The 19,646-nt window shown below is 51.8% G+C and overlaps 3 protein-coding genes across 8 annotated transcripts in view; all 3 read right to left on the bottom strand.

Annotated features, from left to right (window-relative positions):
• Positions 1–1,066: 1,066 nt before the first annotated feature.
• On the bottom strand, positions 1,067–7,074 carry FGF8 (fibroblast growth factor 8). Of its 4 annotated transcripts, none has more exons than XM_036265450.1 (6): positions 6,846–7,074; positions 6,716–6,752; positions 6,102–6,188; positions 5,695–5,875; positions 2,429–2,535; positions 1,067–1,574 (listed from the first exon to the last, which is right to left on the bottom strand). In XM_036265450.1, exons 1-6 carry the CDS (start codon positions 6,875–6,877, stop codon positions 1,284–1,286), a joined length of 735 nt encoding a protein of 244 aa, XP_036121343.1. In that variant the 5' UTR covers positions 6,878–7,074; the 3' UTR covers positions 1,067–1,283. The 4 variants fall into 4 exon arrangements, with proteins under 4 accessions (XP_036121343.1, XP_036121345.1, XP_036121346.1 ...); XM_036265451.1 differs by having other exon boundaries at positions 1,089–1,574; positions 5,695–5,842; XM_036265452.1 differs by lacking the exon at positions 6,102–6,188.
• A 5,023-nt stretch (positions 7,075–12,097) lies between these two features.
• On the bottom strand, positions 12,098–14,094 carry NPM3 (nucleophosmin/nucleoplasmin 3). Its single transcript, XM_036265657.1, has 6 exons — positions 13,969–14,094; positions 13,557–13,642; positions 13,201–13,320; positions 13,022–13,115; positions 12,506–12,621; positions 12,098–12,413 (listed from the first exon to the last, which is right to left on the bottom strand). The coding sequence occupies exons 1-5, from the start codon at positions 14,084–14,086 to the stop codon at positions 12,515–12,517; spliced, it is 525 nt and encodes a 174-aa protein (XP_036121550.1). The 5' UTR covers positions 14,087–14,094; the 3' UTR covers positions 12,098–12,413; positions 12,506–12,514.
• Positions 14,095–14,626: 532 nt separating this feature from the next.
• The window catches only part of OGA (O-GlcNAcase), a 31,293-nt gene continuing 26,273 nt past the window's right edge, over positions 14,627–19,646 (bottom strand). For 2 of the 3 annotated variants that reach the window (XM_036264564.1, XM_036264566.1), the window contains 2 exons: positions 19,456–19,615; positions 14,627–17,578 (listed from right to left, as the gene is read on the bottom strand). In XM_036264564.1, coding sequence (XP_036120457.1) covers positions 17,442–17,578; positions 19,456–19,615 — 297 coding nt within the window. In that variant the 3' untranslated portion in view covers positions 14,627–17,441. The remainder of the gene's footprint in view (positions 17,579–19,455; positions 19,616–19,646) is intronic. The other variant, XM_036264565.1, reaches the window with a different exon arrangement.

The following is a 19,646-nucleotide window of genomic DNA, read 5'->3' as shown; positions in this document are numbered from 1 at the left end:
CCATCTCCCCCAGGGGGGCAGCCTCTCCCTAAACCACAGACCCCTGGGCTCTTTTGCAGCACCTGAGCTCAGCACCTTCTATTCACAGCTCTCTAACCAGATCTCCCCAAGCTAACACTTGTTCTGTGTCACAATTGTCAACACCAGCCTTGGAGGTCCCCCGTCTGACATGCCCCCCACCTGGGACCCTGGCAGTTGCTCTTTTCTTTCATTTTCCAGAACCTGATACTCAGAAAGAATGAACTTTGGCATCTCCTGTCTCCTTCGCAGACCTAGGCACACAGAGAGGCACTTCTTTTTAGACTCAATGAATCTATTATCACAACTCTGGTCCTAGTAGAGTCATCATTCTGTCCCAAAGGTGACTTGGGGAAGTATTAGCAATAACTCCTGTTGAACACTAGGAAGTACAGCCCTGGCTGGTATGGCTCAGTTGGTTGGGCATCGTCTCATGCACTGCAAGAGGTTGCTAGTGCAATTACTGGTCAGGGCACCAAAAAAAAAATTAAAAAATAAAGCTAGGAAGTTCATGTCTCCCAGAACCAGCTAAGAGCCTCTTCTTGCTCCTTTCCCTGCTCCTGTCCTCCCAGGAAAACCCTCCAGTGACAACGATGGGGACAGTGACAGACATGGGTCCTTAGGCTAAAGGGAGGCTATAGCCAGAGCTGGGGCCTGATTCACTGCATCTCTCAGTTCCCCCACCAGCTGGGGCAGGGCAGGGGGAGGGAGATTGACCCCAGCAGGACTCACCCTCCAACACACATTTTTAATATGCAAGTTAAATATTTCAGTCATTTAATAGCAACTAATACACAACCTCCCCACCCCCCCTGACACCCACCCTTAAAACACCTGACCTAAATCCCTACCCTTTCCTCCCCGCCCCCACCTGGGGGTGCAGTGGAGTTCCTGGCTGCCTGGCCAGCTTGCCCTGCAGGTACTGGGGGCTCAGGAGCACCCCTACTGGATTAGAAAAAGCTCCCAAGTCCCGGGTACCCCCCTCCCCTAACCCCAGTCTTGGCCACTAACCGGCCTTCCTGAGAGTTAAGAAGACACCACAGCCAGGTGGAATACAAAAATAGAGCCTCTCTTTTGTTTAAAAAAAAACAAACAAAAAAAACAACAACAGCAAACAATTATCAACAACTAGAACCCCGGGCTCCCCCAGCTCCTCCCCAGCCTTCAGTAGCGCAGACCTCATCTTGCACGAGTTTCTCTGTGTGTGTGCTCCCCCGAAATGGAAATCTCTGCGCTGGGAGCTGCCGGAGGGGCCGGGCAGGCGCCTATCGGGGCTCAGGGGCCCAAGTCCTCTGGCTGCCGCGCAGGCTGCGCGTGAAGGGCGGGTAGTTGAGGAACTCGAAGCGCAGGCTCTGCTCTGTGGTGTGGTGGCCGCGGGGCAGCCGCTTCATGAAGTGAACCTCGCGCTGGTGCTGCCGCGTCTTGGAGCCCTTGCGGGGCCGGCCCTTGCGGGTGAAGGCCATGTACCAGCCCTCGTACTTGGCGTTCTGCAGGGCCGTGTAGTTGTTCTCCAGCACGATCTCCGTGAAGACACAATCCTTGCCTTTGCCGTTGCTCTGCAGGTAGGGGGGCCAGACACAGCGTTACTGGGCTCTCTCCGGAGCCCCCCCCATCAGAGGCAGAGGGCAGGCGGCCCCAGACAGCAGGTGGGCATCCCAGCAGATGGCAGGGTGGGCAGGAGCTGCAGCCCCACCCCCTGCCTGGGCACCCGCTCTCTAATCCCTCACAACCCGCAGCCCACCCGGCAACTTCCTGTCCTCCTGGGCAGCAGTGACACATGGCTATCTACTGAAAGGGCTGGGCCCCAACACAGAGAGGCAGAGAGGGGGCCCAGACCCTGCCTGCCCTGGCCTCCTGCCCACCAGTCTGGCCTGCGCTGCTAGCACCCGTTTCCCCACCTGCGCCCCTCAGGAGTCCAGGGCCAGGGCCCCTGGGCAGCCACCTTATGGGGGAGGGGAGGCCTGTGAGGAGGCGCTGAGCCCCAAGCCCCAGAAGCCCAGGAATCGGGGAGCTCGAGGCTGGAGAGGAGCCGTGACTAATGGGGCCATTTCAGAGCTAGGCCGAGGGGCTGGGCCTGCGGCTTACTGAACATTCCAAATGCTGGTACCATGTAATTGGACATAATAGCAAAGCAATTTGGCGATTTGTTAAAAAGATATATGGAATTTACCAACCTCCCCCCCAGCCCCTTTCCTAGCCTTCCTTCTTCCTCCTTTGCCTTTATAGCTTTTCATCTCTCAAGCAGTTTCTTCCTCTCTCACCTCTCCCTCCCAATCATTAGGTAACCCCAAGGTGGCCCTGTGTCTCTCTGCCCACTTTGTTGATATCCTGCAGGAGCTCAGCCAGCCCAGACCACTCCCCAGGCCCCAGCCCTCCCCCTCCCTGGACTCCTCTCCTTCTGGGGCTTCACCTTGGCAATCAGCTTCCCCTTCTTGTTCATGCAGATGTAGAGGCCCGTCTCAGCTCCTCGAACACGAACCCGGCTCCCAAAGGTATCTGTTTCCACAATGAGCTTTGCTGTCCAGAGGGGACAGAGGAGGAAAGTTATTGGAAGTTCCCTGACCCCCACTGTTCCATGTCCTCACCCCAGCTGGCTCACAGACTTGTCACATCCTAGCAGTAACTGCTCCAAGGTTCAGGTACCCAAGAGGTAGGCTTCGGCCCCCTTAGTAAGGTCAAATCCCCCTTCTGGGCCCCAGGCCCCTCACCTAGGTTTACAGAAGGGGATGGATAAGATCATGGTGTACCAACTGGATTCTGCAGAGGGGTCTTGGGCTATCAAATTAAAAAGATGCTCTTTTAAAACCAGATAGTAATGACTTTTATGTCAAGACTTCATGACTAGGGTTTTCCTGCTAATCAAGAGATCTCTGAGGATCCTTCCAACTCAAAATAGTATGCACTCACAGATCATTAGATACATCTGGGTGCAGTTGTGACCTCCAGTTCTGAGGCTAAACATCAAAGCATTTTCTCCTGTTTCTGGTACCTCAGGTTTGAACTCACAGCCTTGGCCAACCACCTACCCACCTTCACTGCTGCTCTGCTGAGAAGGTGATAGGGATGGGACAGTTCTGCCTAACACATCCCCTAGCCAGCTGCTTTCCCAGAACTCAGACACCAGCTGGGAGGGTTCTGACTCTTCCCCATGCTTCCCAGTCACTGAAGTCCCCAGCCCCAGTGTCCAGAAATCAACAACTCAGTGATCTTTCCTCTTTCAACCTCTATCACAGCTAGGCTTCCTATCCCAGTGACCCAACCCTTTCTGGGGGTGTGGAGGGAGAAAATCAGTCATGCTTGCCTCAGTCTGGAGAGGAAACATAGAGCTGAATTTTGTGCCTTCTTCCCCCTCCTCCTTCCCCTCAGACAGCCAACTTGCCACAGAAGCCAATTCCTGTCCATTCTCTGCATAACTCCTCCCTTTGAGGCTGTCCCCAAGAAGGGAGTGAGGGCTGACTTAGCCCTTTGGGACAGAAGGGGCTGGGTCTCCTGCCCTCCCTACTGTAGAGCCCAGCCTCTTCCCTCCTTGAGAAAGCAGTCCTGGGACTCCCAGAGCTGCCTCCCAGCCTACACGGACAAGGTGGCACCTCCTCTGCTCCAAAACTACTGGGAAGATGGGCATCAAGGTCAGCAAGACAGACCTCAAGGCTCAGCCTGTGACTACCCACCCCCTTCACATAAGCACAGAGCTGGGACCCAGCGGCCAAGTCCTCAGTCTGGCTCCAAGTCAGCTAGGGGAAATGCAGCTGTCACCTCTCCTCCCACCCATCTCCTTTTGGACCCAGTTAGTCTGTTCATCTCCTCCTGGTCTGCCTTCCAGAGCAAGGAGTGGCTGCTGTTAAGGGCCATGAAGGACACTGACATGCAAAGGACAAGAGAGAATCCCACTCAGAGGATTCTGGCTAAATGGGACAGATAGGAATGGAGTAGGCCCCTCTGTCACTTTCTAGGGCCCATAGGAAAGCAGCTAAGACTTCTCTGCTGTTCTTTTCCAGACTCTTCCTGTCCTGGCTACACACCCTAAGTCTCTGCTCTTGGGCCGTCCAGCTTCTACTCCTGTTGGGCAGGTAGGGACCAAGGAACCTGGGAAGCCTCCTATAAATCTAAGGAAAGAAGTAGTCATCAGACCTTTGATGTCTGAAGATGAGTTCTTCTATGGCCAGCTTAGCCTCTTCTTCCCTCCCCAAAACCCAGGATGCTGGACCATTTGTTCTGATGGAGTAAACCTAGAAGGAGCCAGGCAGGCATTCGTTCCCTTTCCTTGGAAGCTGAGAAGGGCAGCTAGCAGCCACTTTGGAAGGACAAAGGGCTGATAGGCTGGCCCTGCCAGCCCAGTGGGGGAGCTCGGCCACCGTGCAGTGCAGGCTGCCCCCACCCCCACCATCAAGAGCCCCCACTCTCCTTCCTGGATGTTTCTGGGGAGCTGGGGCTGCAGTTTACAGCGGCTTTCCCGACCAGGCTTTTGGAAAGCTTAACATTTTCAAACCTATTCTTCCACCCAGTGACAGATTTATCCCAGGAAAATTATGTCTCCTTCTCCAGCTTTGAAGGGAAGTCAGCTACGTCGACGCAGAAAAAATGCAGCGAGACATACTCGATCCCCCAAACTGGCTCGAGAAGAGGAGAAAGTATTCAGGAAATGTTAAAAAAGGTGAAAGTAAGAAGAGTTTTAATCGCTCTGCCAGACGCGGGGGTCTCTCCAGAGATTCATAGAGAACAATCTTGAACCTCTTTTTTTAACATTTACAGACTTGCAACTCTTTTCAAACTCCACATCTGAAAAAAGACTCGTTCTTTTTCTGTTTTATATCATTCTTCATTTTTCTTCTTAGCTCTTAAAATGCCTCACCTTTTTATTACATTTTAATAGAGTCTTCCCCTCTCCTTTCATGCTTGTTTAACTTGGTCATTATTTAAAGGTTTTTAAACTCACAATAATCGCTCTCTAAAAACAACACCAGCCGCCCAGAGGGCTTGCTTTTCTCTGGGTACATCAGGACTCTGGAAATTGGCCTTGTTTCAAGGCAGGAATATTGAATGTTTTAGAAATCAATCAGTCCTCAGCCTCTCCACCCGGCAGTAGCTCCCTGTACTCACCACCCCACCGGGAGTCAGCTCTGACCCACCACCTGGGTTCCTGGGTAAGTGGAGCAGGGAGGGCCCCTTCCCGAGCCTAGTCCCCATGTGTAATTGACCCTTCTGATCAAAACATTTAAAGGTTCACAGCACCCCCATCCCAAGCTGGGAGAGTTGGGGGGACTTCTCTCCCTTCTCTTTCCCACTCTCCTTTTGTGGGCCCTGGCGACATATCCTCTTTCAAGAGCTTCCCTTAAACCTGGCCCCCCTCCTCCTGAACCCTCTGCCTCCACCTGCAGCTGGGGAGGGGTGTATGAAAGGGGGAGGTGTAAAGGGAAATTCCTGGATTCATTCATCTGCTGGGCAGGGAAGGGGCACCTGTGGGCCAAGTACTCCCCAAGGTCCCTTCCCCAGACCTCTCTTCTCCAGATGACCCCCAAAACACTTTTCTGCCTTAACCCCTTGCCTTCTGAGCTGGGGAGCCTGCAGGCCCCTGGTCCGCACAGTTGGGGCTGGCGGTTCCAGTCACAGCAGGCAAGCTTGGGGAAGGGGGCATATTCACAAGCTACCTTTAGCCTACCACAGTGCAGCTCGCCTTACCAAAGGGGTCCCCGTCTTCTGCCATGGCGTTGATGCGCTTGTTGGCCAGGACCTGCACGTGCTTCCCGCTGGTGCGGCTGTAGAGCTGGTAGGTCCGGATGAGGCGGCGGCTGAGCTGATCGGTCACCAGGCTCTGCTCCCTCACATGCTGTGTAAAATTAGGTGAGGACTGAACAGTTACCTTTAGGAAATTGAAAAATACACAACACGCCATTATAATGCTACTCTGCCCAGGGGCCCAAGTGGCCCCCATTGCCCTGTACCCCCCTCTACTGCCCCAAGCAGCTGGCAGGGGATGGGGGTCCCCCCAACATGCCAGCTCAGGCCACCACCACCCACCCATGAAAGTCGGACAGACCCAGCCCTAATATGGATGAGCCCGGGGATGGGGAAGGATCTGGACCCACCTGTTGGGAAACACCCTGGGACTCGCGGCCGGCTCGGAACAGGGAAGCCAGCTCCCTGCCCAGCGCAGGCCCCCCGCCCGGGCCTTCCTAGAAGAGCAGGGCGCTTTTAAGTAGGGAGGCAGCGCTGCCTGACCCCTGACATTTATAAAGACAAATTTACGGAGCAAATGTTGAGAGCGCATAGGGCCTAGGCACCTGATCTTTCCCCCAGACCTGCCACAAGCCTCCCCCAAGAGCCGGTGGAGAGGGTCCCTATGTCCGTCACGGGGACTTCTGACAACGAATGCCCCCTAGCCCCAGCCTGCCCCCTTCCTCGGCGGCCAGGTGTGGTGCCCATGAGTTCCCCATTCACCCCTAACCTGGCTAGAATGCGTGAGAGACAGTGCTGGACTCAGGCCTTGGGTTCTAGCTTCGCCACTCACTGGCTGTGTGACCTTATGCTGGGCGCTATGTCTCTGTTCCTTAGCTCCCGGAATGGGGATAGTTCAGGGTTGGATTTCTAAGGTTCCTTCCAGCCCTGCCGCGCTGGCCGCAGCGTAGGTCCTGGTGCCCCTACCCAACCTGGCCAGCCAGCCCCCTGCCCCCGGTCCCCGCTTCCACGCAGTGCGCCTTACCTGGGCTTGGAGGCAGAGAACCAGCAAGTGCAACAGCCTGTGGGAGACAAAAGCGGGCGGGAGAGAGAGGGGCGCAGGGTGAGCGAGGGGCGCGGCGCGCAGCCGGCGGGGACGGGGCGGCGGTACTCACAGGCAGCTCAGCGCCGAGCGGGGGCTGCCCATGGCGCGCGGCCCGGGGAGCGCGGGGAGCCCCGGCGGGATCACGCCGGCCCGCAGGCGCAGGAGCCAAGAGTGGCAGCGAGTGAGGACTGCTCGAGGGCGGGAGCCCAGCGGCGATGCCGACTCGGCTCCGCGGATCCCGTGGAAGGTCGAGCTGACCGCGCCGAGTCGCTCTGCGCCGCTACCGGAGCCGGTGGCCGCTGGCTACTCAGGAGCCGGAGCAGGCGGAAGGTAACGGGCCTGCAGGGTGGGTGGGTAGGTGGGAAGGGGAGGGGGGGAGGGGTGGGGGCGGGGGGCGCCGCACCGGGCGCAAGGGGGGAGCATGGGGCGGGCGGCCGGAGCCCGCAGCCCCGGCTGGGAGCTGGGGCCGGGACGCAGCCCGGGGCAGGGGCGGGGCGGCCGGGGCGGGGCAGCCGGCGGGTCTGGGATTGGGGGTCTGGGCCAGGGGAGGGGTCTGGGTACCCGCCGGAGGGGCGTGGGCGACAGGAGTGGGCGCTTCCCCCACCCATCCCAGGCCTGTCCCCTCGCGCGGGCGCGCTCGCTCTTTAAGTCTGGACACACGGGGATGGGGGTGGTGCCTCGGGTGCCCGCTCCATGGGGTCCTGAGACCCTCCGCAGGGGCTTCCTGGACCGCCGGTGTGGCTGAGTTGGAAGGTGCCAGGGCTCCACCGAGGGGCCCGGTACACTCATGCCTCCGACTATGCAGCTGAGCCACCTACTGTGCGCTCCTGCTGGCCTGTCCCTGGGAAGTGGCCGCTGACAGTGGACTGAAAGGCTGTGAACTCGGCTCTTGCCGACAGTGTGTGCGCGTGCGACGGGGAATCAAGCACCCATCCTCCTGCCAAGTACCCCGCCTTGCCTGTCTCTCCTGTCTCGCTCAGTCTCCAAGAAACCCTGAGAGAGAAATGTCTCCTTCTCCCCCTTCAGCCCCTGCTCCCCCACCCCACCCCATACAGATACACACCCACGCTAGCCTGAAACTTGGGAAGAACCAGGAGCCACCTATGTGGGAGAGCCCAGAAGTCCCTGGCAAGGGACCCCGGGGTTCTGCCAACCCCCAATGCAGCAGGCATATGGGTCAAAAATAACGACTCTCAGCGGCTTTTCCTGGGGAAGAGAGACTTCATCCAGGCCGCTAGCTTTTCTCTCGAGTCCCATTATTTGTGCACTTGAGGTAATTTACACACCTACTGTATACTAGACAGGGTCTGGTGCTTTGTGTCAACTGGGGCAGGGGAAGTGCCAAAAGAGGAGGTATGGACTTGTCTAAGCCTTTCCCAGACCTTCATTGCTTTCCCCTCCCTGGGGCAGAGGTGGGGAGCTTCTGGAAACCCTGAGCCATAGTGCTTCTTCGGAAGCAGCTTGGGTGGGCAGAGGTGCCCTAGGATAGGTACTTTTGAAGAGCAGGTGGAGCTGCTGATGCCCAGCCAAGGTGCTGCCTTTGACCACACCTCCCCTGCCCTACTGGCCCCTTCATGTCCTTGGGGGTTGGGCTGGAGGGGTTGGGTGGTCTCAGGAAGCCATCAGGCCAGAGGCAATAAGTAAGCAGGCCCCTTTCCAACAGCACAGCCAAGTTCTGCCTACCTCCCCTTTTTCTTTGCCCTACTTCCCCCCACTCCCAGCCATAATGTTAACAATGAGCAATGTACAGATGGGAAAACAGAGTCAGAGGACTTGTCCCAAGATCTCATCCCTCCTCAGAGGAGTGGACTTCCTGAGCCCACCTTTTACCCCCTCTGTTCACTCAGCTGGCTTTTGCCCAGACCTCCAGGCAAAGACCATGCCCTACTAACTCAGAATTTGCAGCTCCTTGCCCCAACAGGTTAATAATCATAAGCACTACCATTTATTGAGCGCTTATATTTGCTAAAGGCTGGGCTTGCTCTATCTCCTCTGAACCCCATTGGGAGATGGTCCCATTGAGTAGGGAGACAGGTGAGGTGGGCTCCAGTGCCTACAACCCAGACCAGCCCTTTTTCTTTATTTCACTCCTCCCTGTTAGAGGCCTGCAGGACACCTGTTTAGTGTTTATGTCCCCAGCTGCACTGTTTCAAGCAGGCATGATACTCACCATTCTAACCTCATGCTTGCACATAGTAGGTCCTTGATAAAGTTTATTTGCATACATCAATTAATGAATGAGTGGAGAGATGGAGAGCAGAGGATGAGAAGGGCTTTCTCCCAACCAGGGACTCAGCCCTCTGAAAATAGTCTGATGGGAACAGGGAGCAGAACCCAGGCATCCAGTCCATCCTTAGTGTGTTGTGCATAGTCCAGGAGTCACAACCAGAGGCACTCTGGGCACCAGCCCTTCCCTGGTATGGGGGTGAAAGCCAGAGCTTCTGGCTCAGGCCAGGGTGTAATCAGGGTTCTGGAGTCCTCAGGAGGTTCTGAAGGCCCTGGGCTGAGCCTCAGTGATCTTAACTCACCCCCCCCCCAAGATGGGCATCTGGGGCCTAAAAGTGTGGAGATCAGGGTTTTAGTCCTACACCTTAACCCTCCACCAAGGTCCTTCCTCTACAGGACCAGAATTCCTTTATATTTGGAGAACTTCCCCTGAACTTTGTCCTCCTCAATTTGGGGGAATTCATCTCATCTCCCCAAAAGTCTGTGTCTCTAGAGGGGGGCAGATAGGGACACATCCTAACCAGGCCCCTGGTATTGCCTGAGCACACTCTGTGAGTGACAGATGCAAATATTCCTTTGGGTCCCAGCAGGCACTCTCTCCCTCCCTCACTCCCTTGCTTGCCTCCCAGCCAGCTCGCTCTTTCCTTTATCTTATCAAAGCCCCGTAATTACAATTGCTATTTTGTTTCCTCGAATCTGCAATCAGAGCTCCCTGGCCCTGATGAGGGAGCGCCTGTCAACCTGATCGCTGAGTGACAGCCCCGCCACCTTTCCCGGACGCCCCCACAATTCGAAAACACAAATACTCTCTCTCTCTCTCTCTCTCTCTCTCTCTCTCTCTCTCCCCCCCCCCCCCTCTCTCCTACAAACACAAACACACTCCTCACCAACACAAACAGCTTCTCTCGCAAACACGCCCTCGCGGAGACCCACACACACACCTTCAGCCTCTTTCCAAACTTATCCCTCACCCCGGAGCCCACTACAGACCCTCAGATCCACACCAGTTTGAGCGGGCGGCCAGTATTACTGACTCTAGCTCCATCGCGTGCCTCCTGTGCCCTGCGTTCAAAGCACCGCGGACTCTCTGCCCACTGTTCAAATGCAAATTGTCGAGACTGGGTTAAGCACCTTGGACACTGAGAGTCGTCCCCCATATCCCCACCAAAGGCAGGCCTGCCCTTCCTCCAGTGGTCTGCAGACCCCAGTGTAAGCCTTCATCCCTCAGCGCTCCGGGGCTGGAAGGCATTGGCAGCGCTCCTACTGTGTGCCGAGGGTGCAGAAAGGGGGATCCGGAAGAGACCTGGGGGAGGAGGATGAAAAAATAATTCCTAGCTCTATCTGCGGGGCACCTGGCCAGCCGAGAAACTCCTGGACGAAGGGGCAGATGTGGATTGGGCCCCCACTGCGGGCAGGAGTGCGCTAGGCGCGGGCAGGAAACTCACTCGCGGAGATCCAGAGACAAAAGTCAAGGCACACAATGAGCCACCAGCGGTGTCGCAGGAGATAAATATTTGAGTGGAGCCACACGCAGGGGGTAGGCTGGGTCAGCCTTCCCTTTCCACTCCCAAGAGATGACTTTTCCCAGAATCCAGCGGGTATCCTGCGCCTCCAACCATTCACATGCGGAGGGCTTTGGAGGCCGTAGGGAAGAGCTCTGAGCTCTAACAGGAGCTCTTCCAGTGAATGATGATGGATGAACAAACGAATGAAGTCGGCCTTAGTAAGTTACTCCCTCGCCTTCCCGCTGAACTTCGGCGGCCCAGACCTCTTGTGAGGCACGTGGCCTCTGCACGCCTAAAGCCCCTTAAAGAGGAGACGTGGGGTAGCAACACAGCCACAGGCGGTTTCAATCTCGCCCACCAGAGGGCACCAGCTTCCCCTTCCCCCTTCCTCTCTACCCCGTGCTGCGGGAAGGTGACTGGTCTCAAGCCTGGCTGAGCCCCTCCACCCTGGTTCCTGGTGGAAGCACTTCAGGAAAGTCCTTCTGGGGAGGAGAAAGGGGCCTGCGACCCCGATCACTACAAAACACAGAGGAATCATCTTCCATTATCTTCAACTTGAGGAAAAAGGGAGGTTAAAAAATGGACCTCTTTTCTCCTCACCACAGAGGGGGGGGAACTCCTTCTAGGGATATTGAAGAGGGAGTGCTTTCCAGAGACATACTCTCCAAAGCTTACCTCAGCTGGCCCAATACCATCCCCTCCAAGTTATCTAGGGACCCCTCTTACTTGCTCACTCATTTGTGGGAGGGAGAGGGCCTGGCCCTACCAGACACTGTTCTCTGTCCATCCTCAGCATGTCTAGCCCCAGGATATCTCAGGAGGTAACCTTTTATTTGTTTGTTTGTTTGTGGGCATTGAGACACCCCCACCCCATCAACACAGCTGCTGAACTACTGACCCCAGAGTTAGTCACTTACACATCAGGCACATCCCTCTCTCCTTGGCATATCAGCAGCCAAGCCCCAGAACCAGAGACCCCAGACCAGGTGTGTGTGTGTGTGTTTGGGGGTGGGGGGGGGCAGAAACTCCTTAACCCAGGAGGCTGAATCCCAGGGGCTCCTCTCTGCCCCCATATGCCAGGCCACCCGGATTCTGGTTTCCCTGTCACCCAATCTGGCCAGCCCCCTCCATCTGGTCCCTGGAATCAGGTTTCTAAGGGCCCAGACCAGCACAGAGACAGTCTGCAAGACTAGGAGGAGGAGCAAAGACTGGCCTCCTCCCTACCCTGAGACTCTTCATGGGGTTAGAGATGCACATTCCTTGGGCTGCTTAAACCCCCTTATCTGTCCCCTGCCCATCAGCCTGAGTGCTGACAGAGGCCCAGACCCCTTGTTTGGATGCTGATAACCTCCTGGGATTGCCCTCCCCCACCTGTAGTAACTGGGAATGGGTTTGGTGTTGGGAGGTCCTCTTTTAGCAAGGCAGTTTGGGCCTAGGCCTGGCCTGAGCAGGATCCTATATTTCTTCACCCTCCCCCAGGCCTGGGGCCACCCTCAGTGCTGCCACAGTGCCACCTGGTGGTCCCTAGGGGAATGCCACCCTAGCAGGGAGAGAAGCCACACAAATAGTTGCAAAAAAAACTCTACACCACTTTATTTCACCCTTTATCCCAAAATGTAATAAGTGTTTAAAATGTGTAGTCCTGAGCTTCAGATGCTGACCTCCAACCTCAAAGGCAAGTAGGGAGAGAGGTCAGGACAGTTCAGAGTTCCTCCCACTCCTGGAGAAAAGGGAAGCCCTAGGCATGGTATAGAATTATACCAGGACCATATGGAGAATGGCTCCCTTTTCTCCTAGCCCAAGACTCTGCCCCCACCCCACCCCTCCTCTTCAATGAAGACATTTTAAATTCTTGATAGTTGTACAGCAACGTGGTGCATGGCATGTATGGCAGGCAGCTAGCTGACCTGAGGAGAGCAAAGAAGAGATCAGCATCTAGGTCCTTATCCACTCTGTCGGGCCTCCCAGACCCTGCTGGGCACCCTGCCCTCCCACTCACCAAGGAGGGCTAGGACCTGCCCCTCTGCTTCTTAGCAGGCAGGATGGGGCACAACTCAGCTTCCTCCGCCTTTTCACTCCCCTCTTCTTCCTCAGAAACATCACTGCTTACAGTAACTGGTGTATACACAAGTAGTAAAGGAAGGGAGAGGGTTAAAGCCAGATCTCTTTCATACCACAGGTCATTTATTCATGCACTGTGGTGCTAGGCTTCCCTGAACACCCTCCCACCCCTCACCCCCCCGCCGGAGTTAATGGTCTAGATGGGAAGAACCTCAGATACTAAACTGGGTGACAAAGAGCCAAAGGATTACACATCACTGGAGCTGAAGAAGTTGGAAACGGTTCCATGAAGGAGGTAGGCATGAGTAGGACAGAGAGTGGAGGACACATCATGCAGAACCTGTATGGCAGCTACACTGGGAGATAAGGCTGGGATGGGGCAGAAGTGTGGAGTGGGGGGTGGGGGGGCCCTGATAGAGAGTCCACTGAAGAAGGCAAAGGAGAGGACTCTCACCAATCTGGTGCCGGCCAGTGATCCGCACAGGACCAGAACCTGACCTCAGGCGGAAGGTTACAGGAGGCTGGAGCTGGAAGTCATCCAAACTGAGCTGGAAGACAAGGATGAAGGCCTAGCCCACTCCTGCCCTCCTCTTTTCCCTCCCTCTCCCCCCAAGGTATGGCCAGGGAACTCACCATGGGTTGACACGACAACTTGAGGTTGGCCACAGGGACTGCAATCTCCTGGTGGTCATGGTTTTGGGCCACAATCTCTACCACATTACATTCATCTTTGGCCCCCTCGGTGAGGCAGAGCTGGGAAAGGTACACAAGGCCTTGAGGTCTCCCCAAGCAAGTGTTGACACCACAGTAGAGGCATCTACCCTAGAACTTGCCCAGCCTCAGGGGTCTCTGAACTACCTGGCAGAGGGTTTGGGAAGAGGAGGTGACTCCCAGTAAAGGAGAGGTTGGGGACCAAGAACAGGAAAAGGCCCACCAGTTGCCTTGCTCAGGCCAAGCTATTCATCGCCACCCCCTTCCCCACCCCTCACCATGGTTAAAGCCAGCACGTGCTCCGCATCATCTTCTTCCTCTACCTTGAAGGTGAAAGAACGGGTGTGGCCTGAGAGCTCACAGCCTGGAAGAGAGAATAGGGAGTGTACCTAGATGTGAGTGTGCATGTATGTGGGGGGAAATGGGGCGTTTCACCGAAACTCCATCACGTGTGGCCATGGGCTGACCACCATCTATCTACACGCCCACTTCTCCAGAACACATGGGGCGCTAAGCCCTGAGCCCCACCCGGCATATCTGGGGCAAGGGTCTCACCCCCCACTTCCGCTCCAGCTGCCGCGTGCGAGCCCTCCTCCGCCCCACCCACGTCGTGTACCCATCTGCATTCCTGTTGCTTGGGCCTTCCTCTTACCGCCCCAGGACTACCCTCATCCCCTCCTTTTTCAGTACCGAAGAAAAAACTGTCCACAGTGACCGGAGCTGGGGCCCGCAGCCCCACAACACCCCCTGCCCGGGCTCGGCTCTCCTGACTTAAAAACGCTAAAGCGGCGGCGGCGCCGGCGGCCATGCTGCAAGGTCCGCCTGGGAACTCCGCCTCCGACACGTACAAAGGAGGGAACTCCGGCCGGCTCTGGCCCCGCCTATTAAAGGGAACGCTAGCCATTGAAAGAGAATCCGAGACACCGCAGGCCCAGGGTTTCTGTGCCCAACCTCGCCCAGGATCCCGTGGCCTCTGCTCAGACCAGTGGGTCGAGATCGCAGAAGCATGGCTTTGGGATTAATGTCCCGTTCTTGCTCATTATAATAACCAACGCTTTCAGAGGGCGGCCCCTACCTCTACTTTCTCCAGTTCCTCACACCTAGTGTCTCCCTCTCTTCCAACCCAGGGTAAACTTCCGTCAAAGGGAAACTAGGTATAAAAATGGAAACCTTTCCAATTCCCCCAGCAAACGTGTTACAGGGCAGAAATTTTATAAAAGCAAAGGAAATGCGCTCAGATTTGGGTTTATATGTACACACACACACACACACACATATAAATATATACTTTTTTTTTTTTTCTTTATTGCTTTTAGGGACATAAGCATCGATGAGAGAGAATATCAATTGGCAGCCTCCTGCATGCCTCTCACTGGGGTTTGGGCCCACAACCTGGGCATGTGCCCTGACTGGAAACCAAGCCGGCGATCTCTTGAACGCATGGATCTTCCCTCAACCATTGAGCCACACCAGCGGGGCACTCAGATTTGTCTTTGCTCCAAGTGAGCTGGGGAGCCTGATGTGACTTTTAGCTCCGGGAATCTTGTTCCCTAATCACTCCATCCTCTCCTGGATATGCTTCCTGTTCCAAGGACCTTGCAACTTACTATCCAGATGACATATCTTCACTGAGCTTCAGATGCTGGCTGCATGCTGGTGCTTGATAGCAGAGAACCAATTCCTGTTCCTGGCAGACACAAGCTTCCGAGCTGGTACTTCCCCATCAGCCCAGAACCATCCTTCCACCTTGGACTCCACTGTCACAATTTGGGTTTCTCCCCCAGTCTTTTAACGTTTGACTAAAGAACCTATTTGATGGCAGGAACTCACTCAAACGAGTTGCCCCAATTTACACCCAAGTTGTAACTGGCAAAAGGGTGGCTAGGCCAAGAACTAGTCTACTTTTCTTATCTTGGGCCCTGCCTTGAGGAAAACCTTAAAGTATTTTATTGGCGGTGGGAGGGGAAGAGGACTGCCTTCAAGAGCCAGTCCCTAACTTCAAACAGTTGTGAAAAGGAGGAATACTTGCTTGTAGGTGAGGCATGACAGGAGAAAAGGCAGGAGGCAGAAACAGGAAGTAGGTTTACACAGTACACCACACACATTCACTTCAAGTTTTATTTTGCCTCTTGCATGATCTTCAGATAATTTACAGTCCATTTTCTACAGGAACTGAGCTGTGATCTAAACAATCAAGGAAATGCCATTCCAACCTTAATAAATATTCATAACCATACAAGGTAGCATAGCACTTGACAATCCTAGTGATGAATGTATAGGCCTAGACATCTGTTTCACAGTTAGCATCTGTGACCAGAAGACCAGCCAAAGTTATCAAAAGCCAAGAAAAAGCTACAAGCAATGCTAAAAATCTTGATTCCATAGGAGGTTGACCCTGAAGTCCTCCAGATAAAATGCCACAATTGTCCACTAATGTAAAAAATGTATTCAAGGAGAAAAACCAAGTGACACTAAGCCATTTAAAACAATATCTTGTAGAAATATTCCTTTCACACCTCAGCCCTTGAAAATGCAAACTTGGTCCAAGCTTTCCAATACTCTTATTCTATCAGTTAGAGGTTTCTACCCTGAAAATGAGGTGGCCTCCTTCCTTCCCTCCTTTCATCTCACCTATTCAGTATATACTCATGGGCCTTAGTTAAAAGTCACTAGTGGTACCAATCTAGGTACGTACCACTCTTAAGACTCTCAAAGCACACCCTGATGGAATTCTATGAAGGAAAATGTTTCAAGTTTCCTTCTCCTTGCCCTTTCTCTCTCAGCTCAAAGTTAAACAGCTGACACAAAACTACAGGGAACCTGATAATAAAATACTGCTATGAATCTATGGAGAAGTCAGCCAGCTATGATGAAAAAAAATAAAGAATCCAGCAGATTACCTGCCAGCCTCATGCTTAGAACCCTTAAATACACCAAATCTAAATTAAAATACATGAAGCTTTCAGAATCTGTGGTTAAAAAAAAAAATCATTAAGTCATTGGTTAAAGTATACTCATTCTTTGTCTCTTAAAAATTCGATACAAACATGCAAGAATTAGACTCTGATTTAATAAAACCAGTAGTAACAGGTCTTGAAATTAATGGACAACTGATCTGAGGGCAAATGGGACCAATCAGCCCATGAACCCTACTTGACAGATGTCAAACTAACATTACACATGCTGACCTCCATTGAGGTTAATTTCTAGAAGTGACTGCACTTGCAACAGATTGATTGAGTCCTATGAAGTTAGGCTCTTGTACCCAAAGTGGTTGTGGCCTAGCCCTAGGTGGGAGGCACTTTAAAAATAAAACTTCTAAAAAAAACAAAAATAAAAATAAAAACCACACACACAAAAACAAACCAGAGACAAAAGAAAAATTTACCTTTCACTGATTTACATTATTGAAAGTGCCATCCTGAATCACACCCTTTCAGAAATTTTCAAAATGAAAAAAAAAATTACGAAACAGTAAACATAAAGTAGGCAGATCACAGCTAGTTTATATACAAAAATTTACAGGTTTGTCATTTTTAGGCTTTTGCCACCAACAAGTGCACATTTGTCCCTACAAAGCACAACATGCCTGACCCAATCATCACTACAGGAGACAACTGGCCATGGCTTTACAAATAGCAGAAAAATTGCCCCAAATTGAAAGCATTTATTCAGCTTAAACTATGCCACAACCATCCCACTTGGAATTTCCACCCTGATGCCTCTGAAACCCACTAAATATTTCTCATCATCTCTTCCATGTCCCCAAAAAATGAGACATTTCATTTAATATGCCAAGGAGGATGACAAATGATTTTGATTAAGGTGAGAAATGCAACCACACTGGATGCAGAAAACAGTGCTGACTACATTTATTAAAGACCCCTCCCTATAAGCCCATGTAAGACGTCTTAACACCTAACACAAGACCCAAAAAGGAGGCCCATATCTCTATATCACATAGGATTTGCAGAAGTACTATCTTCCAAACCAGTGAGTAGTCTCAAAGTATGATGAGTGAATTTTACATTGTCTCTTCTTTGTTTCCAATCCCAACTGGCTGATCTGTGGCCGCTCCAGAGGCTGAACTGTATGAAGACCCCAACCACCACCCACCAGGTGAAGTTAAGAGATTTTCGGACAGTTCATAGTGCCAACAAATGTCACAGGCTCCGACCAAGTATAACCACATCCTTAGGAAATCCTTCCATTTTTGCGATTTCAAAACAGCCTAACTTGCTGTAAAATTCCAGAATTCTTTTATCATCTGGTCTCACTTCACAGAAAGCCCCCCGAGAGCCTAGAAATAAAAACAGATAATCAAAATGTTAATTAGTAGAATTATGGATATAAATTGTGACTAATCTTTAATATATTTCAAACAGATCACAGTGGGAGCTTGTCTATACCAGGACCTAAATTTCATACCACAACTTTTTAAATATGTATTAATATTAAATGAATATTAATAGCCATCATTAAATATTGCAATAACTATCTTAAATTATGATTATGTTAACTAGCTTGAATGTGGATATTACTTCACAATGTATTTCAAATCATCAAATTGTACACCTTAATATATACAATTCTTAAATCAAAATATACCTCAAAAAAATTCAACCATCAGTGAAACTCTTCTCCACAAAGAAAACCTTTTGGAGAAGGGCTGTAAAAAATCTCAAAGCAGAGTACCTGTTTAATGTTTTAATATAAAGTACCTCCGAGGGGCTCACAGAGCATAACCTATTCCAGCGTGTGTCATAAGCCAATATAACCAGAATGTGTATAGTCTAAGACATACTTCACATACCCACCTGCGTGATTCAGTTCCAAGCACAGCACTAAGAATTATGCAGAGCTGTTCAAATTACCCCACAAAGGAACAGTGACTCAAATGACACAAAAATGCAACAACTGCACTCTCATGTATCAACATTCCTTTAGTGCAGTGGTTCTCAACCTTCCTAACGCTGCAACCCTTTAATACAGTTCCTCATGTTGTGGTGACCACCAACCATAAAATTATTTTCGTTGCTACTTCATAACTAATTTTGCTACTGTTATGAATCGCCATTGTAAATAAGTGTTTTCCAATGGTCTTAGGCGACCCCCAAAGGGGCCGCAACCCACAGGTTGAGAACTGCTGCTGTAATGAGAGTTCAAAAAGCTGCCCACTTTTGTATTGCCCAAAGGCTGAACTGTTTTTTACATTTTAAAAATATAATTTTTAAATGCCTACATTAGCCAGGATGGCATGGCTCAGTGGTTAAGAGTCGACCAAAAGGTCCCCAGTTGATTCCTGGTCAGGGCACATGCCCAGGTTGTGGGCCTGATCCCCAGTGAGGGGCATGCAGGAGGCAGCTAATCAATGTTCTCTGTCATCCGTGTTTCTCTCTCTCCCTCTCTCTTCCTCTCTCTCTAACATCAATAAAGGGGAAAAAAAAGATTTTTTTTTTAATTAAAAAAGACTGCAACAGAAACCTTATGTGGCCCTTAAAGCCTAGAATACTTAGTATCTGGCCCTTCACAGAAAAAGTCTCCATACTAATGTAAAGACAAGTATTTTTGAAGGTTGAGTTTAGATAAACTCAAAGAAACTGCTGACTCTGCATTCCTAAATAAAATTTCTCCCCACAGTTCATTTAATTTTCAACTATCATTTATGAGTTTCCTGGCAAAATAAATATAACCCCATGTGTTCACTTCTCATTTAATTGAGGCTCAAAATAAGCATTCACCGTGTAAAAGAGCAGCATTTTTCAATGATTAATACTCATGCAAGCCCTGGCCGGTTTGGCTCAGCGGTTAGAGCGTCGGCCTGCGGTCCAGAGAGACCCGAGTTCGGTTCCCGCTTAGGGCGCGTGCCTCGGTTGCAGTTTGTCCCCCACCCTGGTTGGTCATGCAGGTGGCAGCCACTCGATGTATCCCTTTCACGTCGATATTTCTTTCTCTCTCTCTCTCCCACTCTATCTGAACAAAAAATGGAAAAATGTCCTCAGGTGAGGATAAAAAAAAAAAAAAAAACACTCATGCAATTCTTGCACAATAATTCAGAAGCCGAATCATAAATGGTGGGAAAGGGTATGTAAATTCACTACAATTCACTTTTTATCCTAAAATACAGTCCTGTCCCCACCAACCCAAACAACATTAACTCCACAAACACATACTCACCATTAGCCTTCAATGAAGACAGGAGGCAGGCCATCATGCTTTTGGCTACACTTGGGTCAGTTACTTTTTTGTGAATATCCATCTTTATCAGGGAAGGGAAGTTGGCAAGGAAAGTTTCCGGCAACACTTCCTGCTCTTCATGGAAACTCAACATTATTTTCTAAAAATTAGAATTTTCTAAAAATTAGAAT

Source organism: Molossus molossus, unplaced genomic scaffold (assembly GCF_014108415.1).
Source record: "Molossus molossus isolate mMolMol1 unplaced genomic scaffold, mMolMol1.p scaffold_m16_p_17, whole genome shotgun sequence".
Lineage (NCBI taxonomy): Eukaryota > Metazoa > Chordata > Mammalia > Chiroptera > Molossidae > Molossus > Molossus molossus.
This window is presented reverse-complemented; position numbering and strand designations above follow the sequence as displayed.

Excerpts from the sequence above, each read along its gene's own strand:
- FGF8 (XM_036265450.1), bottom strand. The coding sequence starts at position 6,877 with ATGGGCAGCCCCCGCTCGGCGCTGAGCTGCCT. Across the intron at positions 2,536-5,694 it reads AGAAGACGGGGACCCCTTTG|CAAAGCTCATTGTGGAAACA; the intron begins GTAAGGCGAGCT and ends CCCTCTGGACAG. Across the intron at positions 1,575-2,428 it reads AGGGGAAGCTGATTGCCAAG|AGCAACGGCAAAGGCAAGGA; the intron begins GTGAAGCCCCAG and ends CCCTACCTGCAG.
- NPM3 (XM_036265657.1), bottom strand. The coding sequence starts at position 14,086 with ATGGCCGCCGGCGCCGCCGCCGCTTTAGCGTTTTTAAGTCAGGAGAGC. Across the intron at positions 13,643-13,968 it reads TGTGGACAGTTTTTTCTTCG|GCTGTGAGCTCTCAGGCCAC; the intron begins GTACTGAAAAAG and ends TCTCTCTTCCAG. Across the intron at positions 13,116-13,200 it reads AGTTGTCGTGTCAACCCATG|CTCAGTTTGGATGACTTCCA; the intron begins GTGAGTTCCCTG and ends CTTGTCTTCCAG.